General features: G+C 48.0%; 1 protein-coding gene across 7 annotated transcripts in view; it reads left to right on the top strand.

The window, feature by feature from the left end:
- The window catches only part of LOC119977351 (serine/threonine-protein kinase Nek5-like), a 79,751-nt gene that overhangs the window by 33,400 nt on the left and 26,271 nt on the right, over positions 1-20,080 (top strand). For all 7 annotated transcript variants that reach the window (XM_038818158.1, XM_038818157.1, XM_038818160.1 and 4 more), the window contains 7 exons: positions 669-869; positions 1,247-1,331; positions 2,865-2,989; positions 5,629-5,810; positions 6,408-6,486; positions 6,587-6,697; positions 12,416-12,499. In XM_038818158.1, coding sequence (XP_038674086.1) covers positions 669-869; positions 1,247-1,331; positions 2,865-2,989; positions 5,629-5,810; positions 6,408-6,486; positions 6,587-6,697; positions 12,416-12,499 — 867 coding nt within the window. The remainder of the gene's footprint in view (positions 1-668; positions 870-1,246; positions 1,332-2,864; positions 2,990-5,628; positions 5,811-6,407; positions 6,487-6,586; positions 6,698-12,415; positions 12,500-20,080) is intronic.

The raw sequence follows: 20,080 nt of genomic DNA, 5'->3' as shown, positions 1-20,080 counted from the left end.
TATGGATTTAAGTTTCCCCAGCCCAGTGAACAACAGATTTGCTGCTGGCTTCAATTTTGTTGTTGTTACATTTGTTCCCACTAAAACCCTGGGGCTTAACCTTTCAGAGGAGCCGGAAGTCCAGTTGCCGGGGCCGAAAGTGGAGGTGACCCTGCTCCCGAAGGCGGTTGGATCCTGGTGCGGCCAATTAATAGGCCTCTGTGTCCCTCTCCCAATTGCTGCAGCCCAGTAAAAGAGTTTGATAGCCAGTGCTGAGGCTGCACCACTAAGGACACAGCACCTCAAAAGACTGCATGGGTGGGAGGTGGCCATTGATTGGGCAATTAATTGGCTCAGCTGAACACTTGGTGTGCAGTCGCACTAAGGTTCCTGGGGTTGGCAATGTGACATGTCAGTGGGACGGTGTACGGCTTCCCTCACGATGCCTTGCCCGGACAAAGTGCCAATCCTCTACCACCCCATCTCTAGAGGGCTTGGAAAATTCAGCCCTTTCTTTATCTCCTTAATTGTTGTCTTTAGATGTAAGATGGACTAAAAATAGGTTTGATGTAAGAATGAATGTAAAAAGGGAAATCAATAATAATTCAAACAAACTTGGAAAATTGGTGTTATTTGTCCCGTTATCACTTTATTGTGAAAATTATTTCAGCAAATGTTTTTTTTTTCAGTTTGAAGGCAATAATTTGCATCAGTTAGTGGTGAGGATCTGTAAAGGTCGCTGTGCCCCGATAAATCCCAGATACACCTATGACTTGAGGATCTTATCAGCCCAGTTGTTCAAAGTTAACCCCCGTGATCGACCATCCATCAATTCAATTTTTAAAAAGAAGTTCTTGGAAAAGCGTATTAGAAAATACCTAAGCCCTGAGGTATATTTTTGTTCTTTTAAATTTTATTTGGTGTATAAGTTATTTTCAATGAATCTGTATCAAGTTAAATCGAATATACTTTATTAAAGTAAGAATGTGAATGATATTGTCTAGAGTCCGTATGGAGTGAACTATCATACACATATTTTATTGGAATGTATATTAACCATATCGCCAAGTATTCCTATCCATACCTCCTGAATATTTAATTTAAGACTAGAACCTGCTGTAAAAATTGAAAGAATTAATCATAAAATGCTTCCTGTGAGAGAAATAATATCATAGTGAGTGAAATCTTGTTTCTGATCTTCATGGTTTCTGGCTGTATAAAAGTAAAATTCCCTTTGTTTGTACATTCCTAAAAAAAAAATCTGCAGCTAATAAAGGAAGAATTTAGTCACACGGTCATTCATAGGAAGAAGTCACCTGCATCAAGACCTACAGCATCCAACTCCCAGCCAGGTAGAACAAAGCTGATTTTACTGTTAATCAGGATGGGCTCCAAAAGTGAGCTAATATGCCACGGTTGTCCCTGTAAGGTGGAGTGAAAATTCAATGGAAGTCAATTTGACTTGTGCAGTAGTTGAAGATGAGTGACAGCAGATCGGCTGGTTCTAATTTCCATTAATTTTCAGGAACGAAGCTGTAAAATTGAATTGACCTCAACTATATCTTCAGTTGCAATGTATTTGTTAAAACACATTTCCATGACTTTTAATGTTTTTTTCAGCTATTTTGAGCCATTATCTCCCCCTTTCCCTTGACCTCTTTGGAACATGCGCACATCAGAGTGAACACTGGGGATTCTATCTATGCTACTCTTGAACAACTAAGAGGACAGAGAGAAGAATAGGCCACTGATAACTCTATTTCTATTTTGGGGAACAACTGACCTCAGCCTAGTAACCCCTTTAATTGCTGCCATGTTTAAGATTGATAACCCTGGTGAGCTGTGGACACTATCCTGTACCCTAACTGCTCTGCACTGCCGTGCATTGGAGCTGCTTTTCACATAATGTCCTTTTAGAACACCACTTACTTCACTATTTACTCAACAGTAAACTAATATACCTGCAGCTTCAAATATTTTGAAAACTTGCTCACCAAAATTGATTTTATTAGGATACCTTTTATGTGGATGTGTATTTCTTTTTACAAAACTAGGAATTAATTTATTTAAGACTTGCAGCAGATAATCTGGATACATGCCAGTGATCTGAGAATTTAAGAAAAACAATGGGCGAGATTCTCCCAAAACGGGAGAAATCGTAAAGCCCCTTCGAGAAATCCCCTTCCCGACCGGGGACCGATTCTGGTCCCCGGTCGGGGCTAGCAGCCCAACACCGTAGGCTCCGGCAAGACGGGCTTAACGAAAATCGTTAAGCCCGCTTGCTGGAGTTAGCGCCGGCTGACGCGTCATATGACGTCAGCCGCGCATGCCCAGTTTGGAAGACTCCAACCCGCGCATGCGCGGGTGACGTCATCGCGTTTTTTGCGCGAAACCCGCGGATGCATGCGCGGGCCGGGTTGCCCCTCAGCCGCCCCGCGAATGGATACTGCGGGGCGGCGGAAGGACAAGTAGTGCGCAGGCATCGGGCCCGCTGCCCGCGATCGGTGCCCACTGATCGCGGGCCCATGGCACCCTTGGCACGGCCGTGGTACTGCCGTGCCAATCGGTGCCATGGTTATAAAAAGCGAGTTTGTGACGCCGTTTTTACGAACGGCAAGACCAGGTGTGTTTGTCGTTCGTAAAAACGGCGGAAAGGGCTGGGACTTCGGCCCATCTAACAGCTGTGAATCGCTGCCGGCCGTAAAAAAACGGCGGTAGCGATTCGGGTCGGGACTTCGGTGGGGGGGGGGGGGGAGAATAGCGGGAGGGCGGCAAAAATGTCGGGAAGGCCCTCCCGCTATTCTCCCACCCGTCGTGGGGGTCGGAGAATTTCGCCCAATGTATCTTTGCTAATTTTTTTTTTTATTGTGGTCTTTACTTGCAAGCTCCAAAGGTACAGAAAGCTAAATGTGAGATGAAGCGGCCACCAAGGCCACTGATGAATAAAAAGCAATCACCGGCTCATCCTGAATGGAAACCATCAGCAGTGGTCAACAGGCCAAGTTTCAAGGTGTGACATAAAGAATATACCTGTACTGAGTGTTTTAATTGCCAGAAACTACCCACTGCGCGTGCAGGGAGACTGTGTGGAATGAAGGAAGTGCAGAGTGGAATTATACATCTGCTTCTTAGAATCTGTATCTGTTTTGCCTGGTGTCACACAGACAGATCTTACTTGAGCTCTTTCTTTCTCCATTTATCCGTCCCCCCCACACACACACACACACACACTCGTCAGTATTAGCTAATGTGCTATGCGAGCTTTGCTCAGTTAGTTGCTCTCTTGTCCCTGGGTCAGAAAATTGCAGATTCAAGATGCTATTTCAGGCCTTGAGCTGTGCTGATGGAGGTCTGTTCAGTCAGACCTAGTGTCCTTTGAACGAGATATCAAACCAAGGTCATAGCTGCCTGCTGCTGGTGAACGTTCACCAGACTCATTCCTGGGATGGCAGCACTGCTCTTTAAGGAGAGATTGAGATGATGTAGCCTCTCCTCTAGGGTTTAGAAGAATAAGAGGTGATCTCATTGAAACCTACAAAATTACTTAAGAGCTAGACAGGGCAGATGCAGATGTTTCCCTTGGCCAGGGAGATGTCTGAAACAAGGGGGCACAGCCTCGGAATAAGGAGCAAGCCATTTATGACTTAGATGGGAGGGAGTTTCTTCACTCAAGATGGTGGTGAATCTTCGGAATTCTCTACCACAGAGGGCTGTTGAAGCTCGATCAGTTGAAGACAAGTTTCAATAGATTTCTCGGTAGTAATGACATCAATGGCTATGGGAATAAGACAGGAGAATTACTTTGAGGTAAATGATCAGCCATGATTGATTTGGATGGCAGAGCAGGCTCGAGGGGCTAAATGGCCTGTTCCTGATGATATGTTCCTATGTTCCTCATAAAATGCTTTACAACTAATAAAGTATTTTTGAATTGCCGACACTGTGGTAATGAAGGTGGATGTTACATACCCATGCCACTACTTGAAGAAGAGGAGAAGATTCTCCCATTGTCCTAGTTAATAATAATAACCTTTTATTGACACAAGTATGAAATTACTGGGAAAAGCCCCTAGTCGCCACATTCCGGCACCTGTTCGGGTAAGCTGTTACGGGAATTGAACCCGTGCTGCTGACCTTGTTCTGCATCACAAACCAGCTGTCGAGCCCACTAAGCTAATGTTCCATATTAAACCAACATGATCAGATCATTCATTCCAATGCCGTGCATAGATCACAGTAGATGCAAAATGGTCGCCATAATTGACTGCAAGTCGCTACACTTCAAAGTAATTAACTGGCACCGTGGCACAGTGGTTAGTACTGCTGTCTCACAGCAACAGGGACCCGGGTTCCATTCTGGTCTCGGGTGACTGTGTGAAGTTTGCACGTTCTCCCTGTGCCTGCGTGGGTTTTCTCCAGTGCTCCGGTTTCCTCCCACAGTCCGCAAATGTGCAGGTTAGGTGGATTGGCCATGATCAATTGTCCCTTCGTGTCCAAAATGTTAGGCTGGATTATGGGGATAGGGTGGAGGCGTGGGCTTAAATAGGATAAAAGCAAATTACTGCGGGTGCTGGAATCTGAAACCAAAAGAGAAAACGCTGTAAAATCTCAGCAGGTCTGGCAGCATCTGCAGGGAGAGAAAAGAGATACTGCTTCGAGTCCAGATGAGTCCAGGTGTGAAAGGCCAAACAGCAGAGAAACTTAAATCAGAGGGTAAGCTGTGACAGATGTAGGGGGAAGGGGAAAGCAAAAGGGAGAAAAGATAAGGAGAGGGGGGATAAGATGGGCGGGGATATATATATATATATATAAAGAAAGACAGGAAATAAATAAAATGTAAAAGACAGTTGATATGAAATGGAATGTATGCAAAGGGGTCGAGGGGGGGGTAGAGCTAATCATCTGAAGTTGTTGAATTCGTTGTTGGCATGCTTAACCGGAAGATGAGATGCTGTTCCTCCACTTTGCATTGAGCTTCACTGGAACATTGCAGCAGGCCAAGGACAGACATGCGGGCATGGGAGCAGGGTCTTGTGTTAAAATGGCAAGCAAGCGGGAAGGTCAGGATTCTGAATGCACACAGACCGAACGTGCTCAGCAAAGCGACCACCCAGTCTACGCTTGGTCTCTCTGATCTATAGGAGACCACACTGGGAGCAGCGACTGCAATAGACCAAATTGAAAACGGTGCAAGCTTTGATAAAGGGTTACCTGGACTCAAAACATTAGCTCTTTTCTCCCTACAGATACTGCCAGATCTGCTGAGATTTTCTAGCATTTTCTATTTTGGGCTTAAGTAAGGTTCTCTATCAGAGCAAGGCATGATGCAGACGTGATGGGCCGAATGGCCTCCTTCTGCACTGCAGGGATTCTATACAAAGTGCATTTTCTTTGTCATTCAATAGTTGGTAGGACCTCCAAAGCAACACTTTTCTATATATTCACTAAAAGGGATCCATATTGCTTTCCATTATATTAAAGCTAAACCTCAACTATAGCCTGTTTGAGATGGAAATTAAACGAAACTTATTTACTGCCATTGAGAAACCCAATACATAATTTATTTTATTTCAGGTATGTTGAGATCTGAACCGAGGATACAAAATAAAACCTATAACAGTTTCTAATGTTATCAAATATTTCCTCTAGCAATTTAACCATCTATCAGCTGTAAAGCCAGCATCTTCCAAGATCGAAGGGCGATATGAACACTATCATGGTTATCTAGATTACATGGAGAGAAGATCAAATTATCATCCCACTCCACCTGTGCCTTATAACTATCTAATTGAAGATTGCAGACAGAGAATGAATCATGATCCAATCCAGTGGTAAACATCTATATTTGGTTCCAACTGTATTGCAAAAAATGAATGTTTTTTTTTCATCATTAAGACTAAACTGCATTTTGGAAGCAGAAGTTTCTTGTGCAACATTTATGTTTTAGAAGCCAACTGACTATTGGAATCCAATCGTGAATGTTTCAATCATTATTTTCAGCAGATTCCTAACCATTCAATGAGCAGTTAACCAATATTTTCTCAAAATAATTTGACATGCTGCACTGATAAAAGGCTTGGGGACCAACCTTAGAACGTGACCAAACGTGTCCTTCACAGTTTTACCACCCTGCCTTTGGGAAACGAGTAAATCTGTGAGTGAGGGTTGATGGGCAAGAAGCTGTGCTAAACGGTTCAATCAAGTTGTGACCTGGTACTTTGACGTCGATTAGATATAACCTTAATTTCTGAGATGAATATTTGAGCCATTATACATTTTATAACAAAATAGATGTTTCACAGTTTAATTTAATTAACATTGAAATGAAGATAATGCTATTTTATTGAAATCAGAGAGAGCAGTTTGCAGGATGAAAACCAGTAGCATGGAAAAGCTTAGTAAACATCACTGGATTATGTTTGCTTCAGGCCATATGCTGTGCATGAAGAATACATGCAGAGAAAATTGGAAGCACAACAGTATAAAATTAAAGTAGAAAAACAGTTGGTGAGTGGCTGCATTGAAAATGTTATCATAATGAAGTTGTGTTTTATGCTTCCCAATGAGATAATTTTTATCATCTGGATTTGTTACATGTATTCCACAGGGAATGCGTCCTCGTTCATCAGACCCTAATGAACACCATATTCAGAATCTAGATGTACAGGCTAAACAATGTGCTGAACAGCAAGCTAAGAAAAAAGCAGCAAAGGATGAGGTATATTGCTTGATACATTAAAATATGTTTACTTTAGCTAATGAGGGAGTGTCACACAGAGGATTTTTTAAAATTGGTCTTTCATGTGAGCATCACTGGTTAGGCCAGCATTTATTGTCTACCTCTAATTTCCCTTCAGAAGGTAGTGGTGAACTGCCTTCTTGAACTGTTTCAGTCTATCCGGTCGGTGTGGGTCCACCAGAGTGCTGTTAGGAAAGGATTTCCAGGTTTGTGACTTTTTCATTGATCCGCTGGGCCCCTCATTGAGGATGGAGATCTTTTTGGAGCCTCTTCCTCCAGTTAGTTGTTTAATTGTCCACGATTGGATGTGGCAGGATTTAGAGAGAGCTTAGATCTGATCTGTTGGTTGTGGGATTGCTGTCCATTGCTGCAGCTTTCACTCTTTTGGCATTCCTATCTTGATTTTTCACCAGGTTCACACCTCATTTTCAAGTATGCCTGGTGCCGCTCCTGGTATGCTCTCCTGTACTCTTCATTTAACCAGGGTTGATCCCCTGTCTTGATATTGACGCCAACTGCACCCCTAGTCTCACACATTGCTCAATGCATCATTTTCCCATCATTCGACTCTCAATAATCACTATTTATGAAGATTCATACCTAACATTCATGGCTTCACTCACACAATTAGCATCTCACACGTCCACACACTGTCAACTATTCGACAATGACCAAAACACATTGCATCCCATTCACTGACAAACTTACCTCCCTCTTGCAGGGAGTAATGACTTCATGCCAGGGCAGGAGATGCGGGTATCGCAGGGCAGCTCGTCGGATGGCTGACATCGCACACGAGTTATGCAGAGGACTCCGAGGAGGACGTTGATGGGAATGGTCTGCAGAAGAAGGCTGATAGGTGGGCACATCAAAATGTTTGGCCAGTTGGCAGGCCAGAAAGCCAATGGGTCAGTGTCAAAGAACATAGAGGTGGCAAGCACCAAATTATCACGGGACTCTGAACTGAGCTTCAGCGTGGATATGGTGGCAAACTCTCTGAGAACACTTGCAAATTCAAACATAAGGCAATGTTTGATATCTCACCTTCTATTGCAACACATGCAGAAGCCGTTTGACATTTGGGTGCCTGAGTTGAAGCTCAGAATCATGTCTAGCAAGCTCAGCTTGCTACATCGTAGGCTGATACTGCCACCATCATAGAGGAAGATACAAGTGTTCACAGGGGCCAGCAGGATCTCCCAACAACCCAGCAACCTGTCTTTTAATGTATCGCTAAAGCTGCTGAGGTGTAGCCCATGTGAATGGCAGTTTTTCCGTAGAACTCTGCCCTGCTGATCTGTCTTGGGCTTGAAGCAATTGTCTTCCTATCACTGCTACTCCTATCTTGCTGTTGCCTGCCTGTGGTGAATGTAACTCTGTAATTCACACTGTGATATATATATATATGAGACCGTACGATTGTAAGCGCAGTTGCATTGCCCGACCACTAGGGGGAGTAGCTCTGGGAATGCTTAGGAGTTTGTACAGGGCTCCACCCTTGGCTCCGCCCACGGCTCCTCCCCCTGGACTGCTGTATAAATATCGATGCCCAGAGCCAGCCGACCAGTTCATCGAGAGTTCAACGTGTAACAGGCTGGCTCTGTAGTAAGTAGATTAAAACAACTGTTCATATCTCAAAGCACGTGTCTAGTGAATTGATGGTCTCATCGCTGCCATCCAGCTAGCCTCGACTGCTGTCTCCCGTGCCAATATGGTACAAACTGAATGCAGATATTTTAGGGTCAAAGATGCTCCAGTTCACCCTCGAAGCCCATCTGCAATCTACCCTACAGTAAGTCAGAATTGTTTCATCAGACATACTGAAATCACAGCAGTGGGAGCACTGGGGCAGGAAAATAGGCACCAAGGGAATGAACAAGATTAATAAGTTAATATTTATGCAGTATGAAATGCTTTGATTTGTGAGCTTGTCTTTTATTTTCACTTTGTGGCCAAGTAGACGCGGCGATGGTCATTAACAGAGAGAAGGGAAAGTGTGGGACTGTCAGCAAATGGGCAATTGGGATTACAATCATTGGTGCAGGAGTAAGATCAGCCCAGTTAGAAAGGCCTCCTCCCTTCCTCCTCCTCCTCCACCTCTCCCTTCCTCTGTCTCATCCTTTTCATTCTCAGTTGATCACTATGTACCTGCTGAAAAAGGCTGTTCCCTCATGGCGGTGAGGTTGTGCTGCTGACCACCACAAATTGTGCCATTGCTAGTACTGCACGGCTCTTCCAGAATGCCCCAGGCAGCAGAAATGTTGTTCAAATGCATCCCAGTGATCTGGTCTGTCACATTTCATGTCACCGCCTGCCTTTTGTTAAATGCAGACTTCCCACCCATGCCTAGGTTGTGCACCAGAGCTATGAGCTGTGTCATTAAAGGATATATATCTTTTAGCCAAGTACCACCCCTGGTTTATCAACCACTGTGGGTAGTCACAGAATGGAAGCATCATCACTGTTAAGCTACCAGGAATTGACCTGCATCATTCACTGCCTATGGTCACAAACAAGCTGGAGGTTGAGAGAATGGAATCCCTTTTGCTTGTAGTATATTACATGTGGCATCTTCAAAGTGACATTCATGCGGCCAATGGCATGCTGCACCAGAGGAATGTCTGCCATCATTGTGATGCATATACTCATTCTTCTGGTTTCCCACTGCAAGAGAGAAAATGAAATGTAGTCAGCTTGTTTGGAATAGAGAGTATCGGTGACCTCCGTTATGCAATTATTGGATGTTATAAAGATTGCCTGTTTAATCCTGTAATGAACCAGTTGTCTAAACATTCACAGCCATGGTCATCTTTACAGCTGCTAGCAATGCCTTTCTCATCCTACAATCGTACAAGGTACGCCCAGCTTCTGTCGCGATACAACGGACTTCTTACAGAAACTCAGCATCCATGGACCAGTTGAACCACGAACATTCCTCGTCACAATGGACGTCTCGGCACTCTACACCAGCATTCCCCATGACGACGGCATTGCTGCAACAACTGCATTATTCAACACCAACAACTGCCAATTTCCAGATGCAATTCAGCAACTCATCCGCTTCATTCTGGATCACAGGGTCTTTGCCTTCGACAACAAGTTCTTCATCCAGACACACGGAACAGCCATGGGGACCAAATTTGCACCTCAATATGCCAACATCTTCATGCACAAGTTTGAACAAGACCTCCTCACTGCACAGGACCATCAACCGATGTTATACACCAAATACATTGAGGGCATTTTTTTCCTTTGGATCCACGGCGAAGAATCACTGAAACGACTACACAATGACATCAATAATTTCCATCCCACCTTCAGACTCACCATGGACTACTCTCCAGAATCGGTTGCATTCTTGGACACACTCATCTCCATCAAGAATGGTCACCTCAGCACTTCGCTTTATCGCAAGCCCATGGATAACCTCATGATGCTTCACTTCTCCAGCTTCCACCCTAAACATGTTAAAGAAGCCATCCCCTATGGACAAGCCCTGTGTATACACAGGATCTGCTCAGATGAGGATCTACAGACATCTACAGATGCTGAAAGATGCCCTCATGTGGCATCACGGGGCAGCACAGTAGCATGGTGGTTAGCATAAATGCTTCACAGCTCCAGGGTCCCAGGTTCGGTTCCCGGCTGGGTCACTGTCTGTGCGGAGTCTGCACGTCCTCCCCATGTGTGAGTGGGTTTCCTCCGGGTGCTCCGGTTTCCTCCCACAGTCCAAAGATGTGCGGGTTCGGTGGATTGGCCATGCTAAATTGCCCGTAGTGTCCTAAAAAGTAAGGTTGGGGGGGGGGGGGGGGGGGGGGGGGTTGTTGGGTTACGGGTATAGGGTGGATACGTGGGTTTGAGTAGGGTGATCATTTGCTCGGCACAACATCGAGGGCCGAAGGGCCTGTTCTGTGCTGTACTGTTCTATGTTCTATATGAACAGGATATGGCGTTTGACTCATCGATCAACAGTTCCAACGTGCCACTGAAAAAAACAGCACCGACCTCCTCAGAAGACAAATACAGGACACAACCGACAGAGTACCCTTCATCGTCCAGTACTTCCCCGGAGTGGAGAAACTATGACATCTTCTTCGCAGCCTTCAACACGTCATCGATGAAGTCGAATATCTTGCCAAGGTCATCCCCACACCTCCACTACTTGCCTTCAAACAACCGCGCAACCTCAAACAAACCATTGTCTGCAGCAAACTACCCAGCCTTCAGAACAACGACCACAACACTGCACAACCCTGCCATGGCAATCTCTGCAAGACGTGCCAGATCATCGACATGGGTATCACCATTACATGTGAGAACACCACCCACCAGGTACATGGTACATATTCGTGCGACTCGGCCAACGTTGTCTATCTCATACGCTGCAGGAAAGAATGTCCTGAAATGTGGTACATTGGCGAGACCATGCAGACTCTGCGACAACGGATGAACGGACATCACACGACAATCGCCAGGCAGGAATGTTCCCTTCCAGTCGGGGAATACTCCAGCAGTCAAGGGCATTCAGCCTCTGATATTCGGGTAAGCGTTCTCCAAGGCAGCCTTCAGGACGCGCGACAACGCTGAATCGTCGAACAGAAACTTATAGCCTAGTTCCGCACACATGAGTACGACCTCAACCGAGACCTTGGATTCATTTTGCATTACATTCACACCCCACCATCTGGCCTGGGCTTGCAAAATCCTACCAACTGACCAGGCTTGAGATAATTCACACCTCTTTAACCTGTGATTATCTCTCTCTCTCCAGTCGCTCCGTCTAGACCTGTAAAGACTTAATTACCTGCAAAGACTCGCATTCAAAGTATCGTCTTGCATCTTTGACTTTGTCTGTATATATGTTTCTGGAACCAACCTCTTCATTCACCTGAGGAAGGAGTTGTGCTCTGAAAGCTAGTGATTGGAAACAAACCTGTTGGGCTTTAACCTGGTGTTGTAAGACTTCTTACTGTTTCTCATCCTATTCTGAGGATGTAGTGACTCAGTGACTGCAGAGAATGACCAGATTTTAGTGAGGATCTCCTCAGTGAAGAGGAGATGGCTGATGCACTGTTTCTGGCGGAGGCTCATTTCAGGAAGATTTCCCCCCTAAACCCTCAGAGGATATGAACTCCTGCTGAGATCCCATATCCCTTTCCTCCTCCTCTTCCAGCAGCTTACCTTGCTTTGTGTCACCTCTGCATATTCTTCCTGTCATGCTGAAGGCCAACGGAGATGGAAGTGAGAGCATCCATTACTGTGTGCAATGTGCTGATGGAATTCCCCTTTTCAACATTTTGATACATAGTCAAACTCAAAATCCACGTGAAAAGACAGCTGCTAAATTGACAGTGAGTGGCTTTAGAATTCCTCACAGTGCATGCTAAAGGTTTTGTTTCTCCATATACCGTTCTGGGACTATAACGACCATCAATCGACCCAAGAGCAGATAGAGGATATGTTCTTCTCACCATGGCCTCTCCTCCATATGTGGTAGGTTAGTCCCATCCTGAATGAAATTGGAATTCTGTAATAATGTTCCACAAAGGATCAAAATCTTTCACTTAATTTTCCAGGGAGGGGCCAATAATTTATGAAGTGGGTTTTCCATGTGCTACCCCCAATATGAAAATGCATACATTTCCATTAACCTTGCAGATATATAATTGTAAAAACATTATTTTTTTTACTTCTTAGGAATATTGTCAGCGACTGAAGGAAATAAGGCAGCAGTATTATAACCAGGTTAAAGAAATTAAAGGAAAAATGGAAGTGAAGGAGGTAAGAACTGAAACATTGATTTGGCACCTTCTAAATATTAGAGGGATCATAGACAATCATAGAACACTGGCTCAATGACATGAATTGAAATGCCAACGTGGTGTGACACAAAATAATAAGACATAAGTTGATGCCTGTGAACCCAATCACATCAATGATTCTAATTAAAGTCATTTTGTTTCCTGCCTTTCAACATGGTCAGGCTTCAGCTATTGAAGGGCCCAATTTAATTCAGTTTAATTACTGAGCTGCTCTCCCTGACTGAGTGCTAGGTTTATATTTTCATCTCCAGCAGCACGTGATTATTCACATTAAAATCTGAGATAATATAAAACGTGTAACGGAACAAAGTTTCTCATTGCATCTCTGCCAACTGCTGTGGGTTGTTTTACTATGTTTTTAAAAATAAATTTAGAGTACCCAATTAATTTTTTCCAATTAAGGGGCAATTTAGCGTGGCCAATCCACCTACCCTGCACATTTTTGGGTTGTGGGGGTGAAACCCACGCAAACACGGGGAGAATGTGCAAACTCCACACGGACAGTGACCCAGAGCCGGGATCGAACCTGGGACCTCGGCGCCGTGAGGCCGCAGTGCTAGCCCACTGCGCCACTGTGCTGCCCACTATGTTAAAGGTGCTATGTTAATGCAGCTTGTCATTTCAATTTAAACATTGCACTAATTTAGAACATAAGAACACGTGAACACGAGAAAGAGGAATGGCAGTAAGCTATTTCAGGCTGATCCGCCATTCACCACGATTATGCTCAATATTCTACCTCAACTCCACCCTCCTGCACGATCCCTGTGCCCTTAAATTCCCTCAGTAACCAAAGTTTTATTATATTTTAGAGACCGTAATAATTGGGGATTTAATTAAAGAATAATTTCAAAAATATGGAAGATAAGCAGATAACTGGTATTTTGTTTTGTGGGACTGGTCTGCAAAGAGTATTAAATTGGGAACATGTTTCATATCTATTTGGGGATGTGCTTGGGGTTAACTTGGGAGCTGGTTATTCCTGACAAACTACAAAGAATTAGATTAGTCCATTCTGCAACATTTTAGGCACTGAACTTGAGTATTGCTGAAAAAAGAGACATTCTGTCAAAGCTTTTCACTTTACACTCCTCAGGACAGATTTGGAAGAATGCCAATAGTAAAGGAAACAACAATTTATGCTGCATGAGAAGAAAATGCCGATTGGAATTGCCAAGCTTAGCAGTTAACTGTTCCCTGGTGTATTCTCCATGGCAATGCCCCTACCAATCAGAGCTAGTCAGCACTCTTTTCTCATGCAGTATAAACTGGTGTCCCCTTTACTGTTGGGTTTCCTTGCTTTGCTGTCCGATTAGTGCAAGATGAAAAGCTTCAATGGTATGTCTCTTTTTTTTTTAGCAATTTCCAGCACTTTTGAGGCTTATTTTCGCTACAGAGAATTGGTTTAAGGAACTGTAGTAATTCCAGGAGGCGTAGGCTAAAAGGCGAAGTATGTTTATTCTCCAACACAAATAAGGCCGCAGCTGCGGTGTACAAAACAAATGTCCCACCCCGGGTCTATTGGGAACAGCCAGTCAATATTTAAGGCCCCGTTGGTGAGCTCCTTTCTACACATGGTAACACATGGGGCGGGATTCTCCAACCCCCCGCCGGGTCGGACAATCGGCGGGGGGTGGCGAGAAGCCAGCCCCTGCCGGCTGCCGAAGATTTCGCGGGGGTAGGGATCACGCCGCTCCGGTTAGCGGGATCCCCCCGGCGATTCTCCGACCCGCGATGAGCCGAAGTCCCGCTCGTTCTATGCAGGTCTCGCCGGCGTAAATTGGAATAGGTCCCTTACCGGCGGGACCTGGCGGTGTGGGCGGGCTCCGGGGTCCTGGCGGGGGCGCGGAGCGATCTGGCACCGGGGGGTGCCCCCATGGTGGCCTGGCCCGTGATCGGGGCCCAAACTGATCCGTGGGTGAGCCTGTGCCGTGGGGGCTCTCCATTCCTACGCTCTGGCCGTGTCAGCTTCCGCGATGGCCGACGTGAAGGTGAACCCCTCCCCCCCCCCCCGCCCCGCGCATGCACGGGGATGACATCAGCAGCCGCTGATGCTCCCGCACATGTGCGGACCCGCGCCGGTCGGCGGAGTCCCTTCGGCCTCGGCTGGCACGGTGCTGAAGGCCTTCCACACCGGCCGGCGGGGCGCAAACCACTCTGCCGCCGGCCTAGCTCCTGAGGGTGCGGAGGATTCGGCCACTCCGTCTCACCGGGACTCCCCGCCCCGCCGCGTACGGGAGAATCCCGCCAATGGTCTACGAAGCCCACAGGGAGATCAATCAGCGATTCTCCTCAGCGGCCTTTGTGAATGTTATAACATCCCTCCTCCCTCAAGTCCTCTTCCACCTTTTTGCACTAAGGCTTGAGTCTGTGGCAGGTGGAACTGGTAGGGGACATGAAGTGGTCTGGGGACCTCTGATTCTGCAAAAAACGCCTGAGGTGTGCAGAAGGGGTCTTGTCCTCAGTGCTGGCCTCCAGAGGCAAACTAGTCTCCTCACCCTCCATCTTGGATCCTGAGTCTTCACCCATGGGCTGAAACCCTGGCCCAGACATGGCTGCAACTGGCATTGGGGACATAATTTCCACTGGTGTGGGGGCTCTACTCCTTAAGTGATCCAGATGTTTTTCACAGCCTTTCCCTGGACCTTGCCTTTATAGAAAACAGATCCTCTCTTCTCCAACATGGCTCCAGGGATCCAAGTGGAGCCATTCCCCAAGTTCCCTACGTAAACAGCTACACCTGTTTTAAATGTTCCCTTAGGCCTCCTGGTATTGTAATTCCTCTTTTGGCTCTCCTGTTTGGACTCCACCTTCTCTGCCAAATTGGGAAATAGCAGGTTCAGTCTGTGAGCAGTCGTTGTCCCATCAATAATTCTGCGGTGGGGCGACTCCTGTCATGGTGTGAGGCGCGGTTCGGTAGTCAAACAGGAATCGAGCTAACCCTATGCCCATGGAACCTGCTGCCTGTTTCTTCGTTCTCCCACAAGTCCCGAAAGACGTGCTGTTAGGTGAATTGGACTTTCTAAATTCTCCCTCAGTGTAGGGCAGCACGGTAGCATTGTGGATAGCACAATGGCTTCACAGCTCCAGGGTCCCAGGTTCGATTCCGGCTTGGGTCACTGTCTGTGCGGAGTCTGCACATCCTCCCCGTGTGTGTGTGGGTTTCCTCCGGGTGCTCCGGTTTCCTACCACAGTCCAAAGATGTGCAGGTTAGGTGGATTGGCCATGATAAATTCCCCTTAGTCCAAAATTACCCTTAGTGTTGGGTGGGGTTGCTGGGTTATGGGGATAGGGTGGAGGTGTTAACCTTGGGTAGGTTGCTCTTTCCGGGAGCCGGTGCAGATTTGATGGGCCGAATGGCCTCCTGCTGCACTGTAAATTCTATGTAAAAAATTTTTTTATGTAAATTGCTTCACAGCTCCAGGGTCCCAGGTTCGATTCCGGCTTGGGTCACTGTCTGTGCGGAGTCTGCACGTTCTCCCTGAGTCTGCATGGGTTTCCTCCGGGTGCTCCGGTTTCATCCCACAGTCCAAAGATGTGCAGGTTAGGTGGATTAGCCATGATAAATTTCCCTTAGTGTCCAAAATTGCCCTTAGTGTTGGGTGGGGTTACTGGGTTATGGGGATAGGGTGGAGGTGTTGACCTTGGGTAGGGTGCTCGTTCCAAGAGCCGGTGCAGACTCGATGGGCCGAAAGGCCTCCTAGTGCATTGTAAATTCTATGATATACCGCCCGCTCTGCCAGATCATTGGACTATATGTTGGTGGTACGGCACCGTCTGGATGTTCTTGATGCTTTTTGCCATTAAGAACACCTGGAACTCCACACTAGTAAAGGCAGTGCCCTTATCGGAAATGAGGCCTACTGGTATGAAAGGTACAAAAACTTTGCTGGAGTTTTTCTATTGTTGCGTGAAAGGTTGTGGAGGCCGTGCAATGCTCTTTCAGCCATTTAGAATGGGTGTCGACCATAATGAGGAACATTTACCCCAAGAACAGACCAGTGAAGTCTATGGGTACCCATACACATGGGCTGGGATTCTCCAAGCCCAGGCCAGGTCAGAGAATCGGCGAGGTGGCGTGAGAATCCCACCACGCCGTTCCGTCACTGGGCCGCTGACGCTCCGGTGACTGGAGACTCAGCGGCAATCGCGCCGCCGCTGAAAGTGGCCCCCGCAGCAATTCTCCGCACTCGACGGGCCGAGTGCCCGCCATCGTAGTTTACATATGGTCTCACCCAGCGGGACCTCGGCGTTCTGGCTACGGGTGCCGTCCTGGTGAGGGGGGAGGGTAGATCCGACTCCGGGGGGGCCTCCAATGTGATCAGGCCTGCGATTGGGGACTACCGATCGGCGGGCGCGCTCATTCCGGGGGAGGCCTATGCTCCTCCACGCCGGACCTCTGTATGGCTCCGCCATGTTGCCCGGGGCTGGTGCAGAGATGGCAATCACACACATGTGCCAGCACCATTCTAGCCCCCGAAGAAGAGGAGAATTACTGGGCCTGAAGGCCCGTTGTCGCCGGCGTCTCGCGCCGGCATCTTCCTGGCCTTTGCCATCGGTGTATGGAGGCCCATGGTGGGAGCCTCTTGTTCTCCTAGTATGAGTGGGAGTCTGACTGGCTGCTGACTGCTGTCCATAAGCAACCGAGTTCATGGTGGCCCTCACAATCTTCAAAGGTTCTCCCATGTACGTGGCTAGCCTGGCCCGTGTGTCCCTTAGGATTAAGGGCAGAATACCCGTTTGGAGACGCTGGAATGTCTGTTCCCCAATGATGGAGACGGCATCTCCTGTATCCACCTCCATCTCTAAGGAATGACCATTGATGAGGAGCCTTATCCTCATCGGGGTGACGTTGGTAGTGACGAAGCAGTTTAACTGCATCGTTTCATCCTCTGAGGGCGACCCGCCTTCTCTGTTTGCGAACCTCACCCCGGATTGCAAACCCGTCGCCACCAGGAGAAGACGGTACAGTGCCCAGGACAGGACCTTCATTAGTTCTGAGGTCCAGCGGCTGCTACGGGAAGGTATTATCGAGGCCAGCAACAGTCCCTGGAGAGCTCAAGTGGTAGTTGTAAAAACTGGCGGGAAAAACAGGATGGTCATCGACTACATTCAGACCATCAATTGGTACACGCAGCTCGACGCGAACCCCCTCCCATGAATATCTGATATGTTCAATCAGATTGCACAGTACCGGGTCTTCTCAACGGTGGACCTAAAATCTGACTACCACCAGCTCCCTTTACCACTTCCTTAGGGTTCCCTTTGGCGTCACTAACGGGGTCTCGGTCTTCCAACGGGAGATGGACCGAATGGTTGACCGGTACAGACTGCGGGCCACCTTCCCGTACCTGGATAACGTCACCATCTGCGGCCACGACCAGCAGGACCACGACGCTAACCTTTCCAAATTCCTCCACACCGCCAAACTCCTCAACCTAACTTACAACAAGAAGTGCATGTTCAGCACTAACCGATTCGCCATCCTCGGCTATGTGGGTCAAAATGGGGTTCTTGGGCCCGACCCTGATCGCATGCGCCCCCTCATGGAACTCCCCCTTCCCCATTGCCCCAAGGCCCCGAAACGATGCCTGGGGGTGTTCTCGTATTACGCCCAGTGGGTGCCGAACTATGCGGACAAGGCCAGCCCACTCATTCACTCCACCGTTTTCCCACTGACGGCGGAGGCTCACCAGGCCTTCAACCGTATCAAGGCCGACATCGCCAAGGCCACGATGCACGCGGTCGATGAGATGCTCCCCTTCCAAGTCGAGAGCAATGCATTAAACATCGCTCTGGCAGCCACCCTCAACTAGGCAGGGAGGCCCGTGGCATTCTTTTCACGCACCCTACGCACCTCCGAAATTCGGCACTCCTCCGTCGAGAAGGAGGCCCAAGCCATAGTAGAAGCTGTGCAGCATTGGAGGCATTACCTGGCCGGCAGGAGATTCCCTCTCCTCACTGACCAATGGTCGGTTGCCTTCATGTTCAACAACACACAGCGGGGCAAGATCAAAAATGATAAGATCTTGAGGAGGAGGATCGAGCTGTCCACCTACAATTACAAGATTTTGTATCGCCCCGGTAAGCTCAACGAGCCCCCCGAAGCCCTATCCCGAGGTACATGTGCCAGCGCACAAGTGGACCGGCTCCGGACCCTGCATGATGAACTCTGCCACCCAGGGGTCACCCGCGTTTTTCACTTCATAAAGGCCCGCAATCTGCCCTACTCCATCGTGGAAGTCAGGGCAATCACCAGAGACTGCCAGGTCTGCGCGGAGTGTAAACCGCACTTCTACCAGCCAGACCAAGTGCACGTGGTGAAGGCCTCCCACCCCTTTGAACGCCTCAGCGCGGATTTCAAAGGGCCCCTCTCCTCCACCGACCGAAACACGTAATTTCTTAACGTTGTCGACGAATACTCCAGATTCCCCTTCGTCGTCCCATGCCCTGATATGACGTCTGCCACCGTCATCAAAGCCCTCAACACCACCTTTGCACTGTTCGGTTTCCCCGCCTATGTCCACAGCGACTGGGGATCCTCATTTATGAGCGATGAGCTGCGCCAGTTCCTGCTCAGCAGGGGCATCTCCTTGAGCAGGACGACCAGCTACAACCCCGGGGGAAACAGGCAGGTGGAGAGGGAGAATGGGACAGTCTGGAAGGCCGTCCAGCTGGCCCTACGGTCCAGAAATCTCCCGGCCTCCCTCTGGCAAGAGGTCCTCCCCGACGCCCTTCTCTCCATTCGGTCGCTCCTTTGCACTGCGACTAACAAAACTCCCCATGAACGTCTCTTTGCCTTCCCCAGGAAGTCCACCTCCGGGGTTTCGCTCCCAACGTGGCTGGCAGCTCCAGGACCTGTTCTCCTCCGTAAGCATGTGCGGCTCCACAAGGCGGACCCGTTGGTTGAGAGGGTACAGCTTCTTCACGGGAACCCGCAGTACGGGGTGTACCCCGATGGCTGCCAAGACACAGTCTCCCTCAGGGACCTGGCGCCAGCTGGGGCACCACCCCCCCTCACCCCAGCGCCCCCCACCAGAGCCCACACGCCAGGACAATCCGTCCTCCCCTTAGTCCCACCCGGGGATGAAGATGAGGTCGACACGCTCCCGGAGTCACCGACGCCTGCTATGCCACCGGGACAGCGGCGCTCGCAACGACGGATAAAGGCGCCCGATCGTCTCAATTTGTAAACTTTCCTTAAAATGTTAAACATCTGCACGTAAATAGCATTCCACCACCCCCACTGGACTCTTTTTTTAACGGGGTAAATGTAGTAGTCACCACTGTTGTATTGTATATATCGTATATAAGGTGTATTACGGTAAGGCCCCTGTACTACAGGTACAGGGGTAGATCCCTGCCTGGCTCCGCCCAGTAGGCGGAGTATAAACGTGTGGGCTCTCCGAGCTGCAGCCATTTCGGCAGCAGCTGCGGGAGGCTACACATCTCTACGTAATAAAGCCTCAATTACACTCTACTCTCGTCTCGTCGTAATTGATAGTGCATCAATCAAATGACCACACAACCAGTTAGTTAG

This window comes from Scyliorhinus canicula, chromosome 14 (genome assembly GCF_902713615.1).
Source record: "Scyliorhinus canicula chromosome 14, sScyCan1.1, whole genome shotgun sequence".
NCBI classification, from domain to species: Eukaryota; Metazoa; Chordata; class Chondrichthyes; order Carcharhiniformes; family Scyliorhinidae; genus Scyliorhinus; species Scyliorhinus canicula.
Note: the sequence above shows the minus strand (reverse complement) of the source record. Positions and strands in the feature narration are given on the sequence as shown.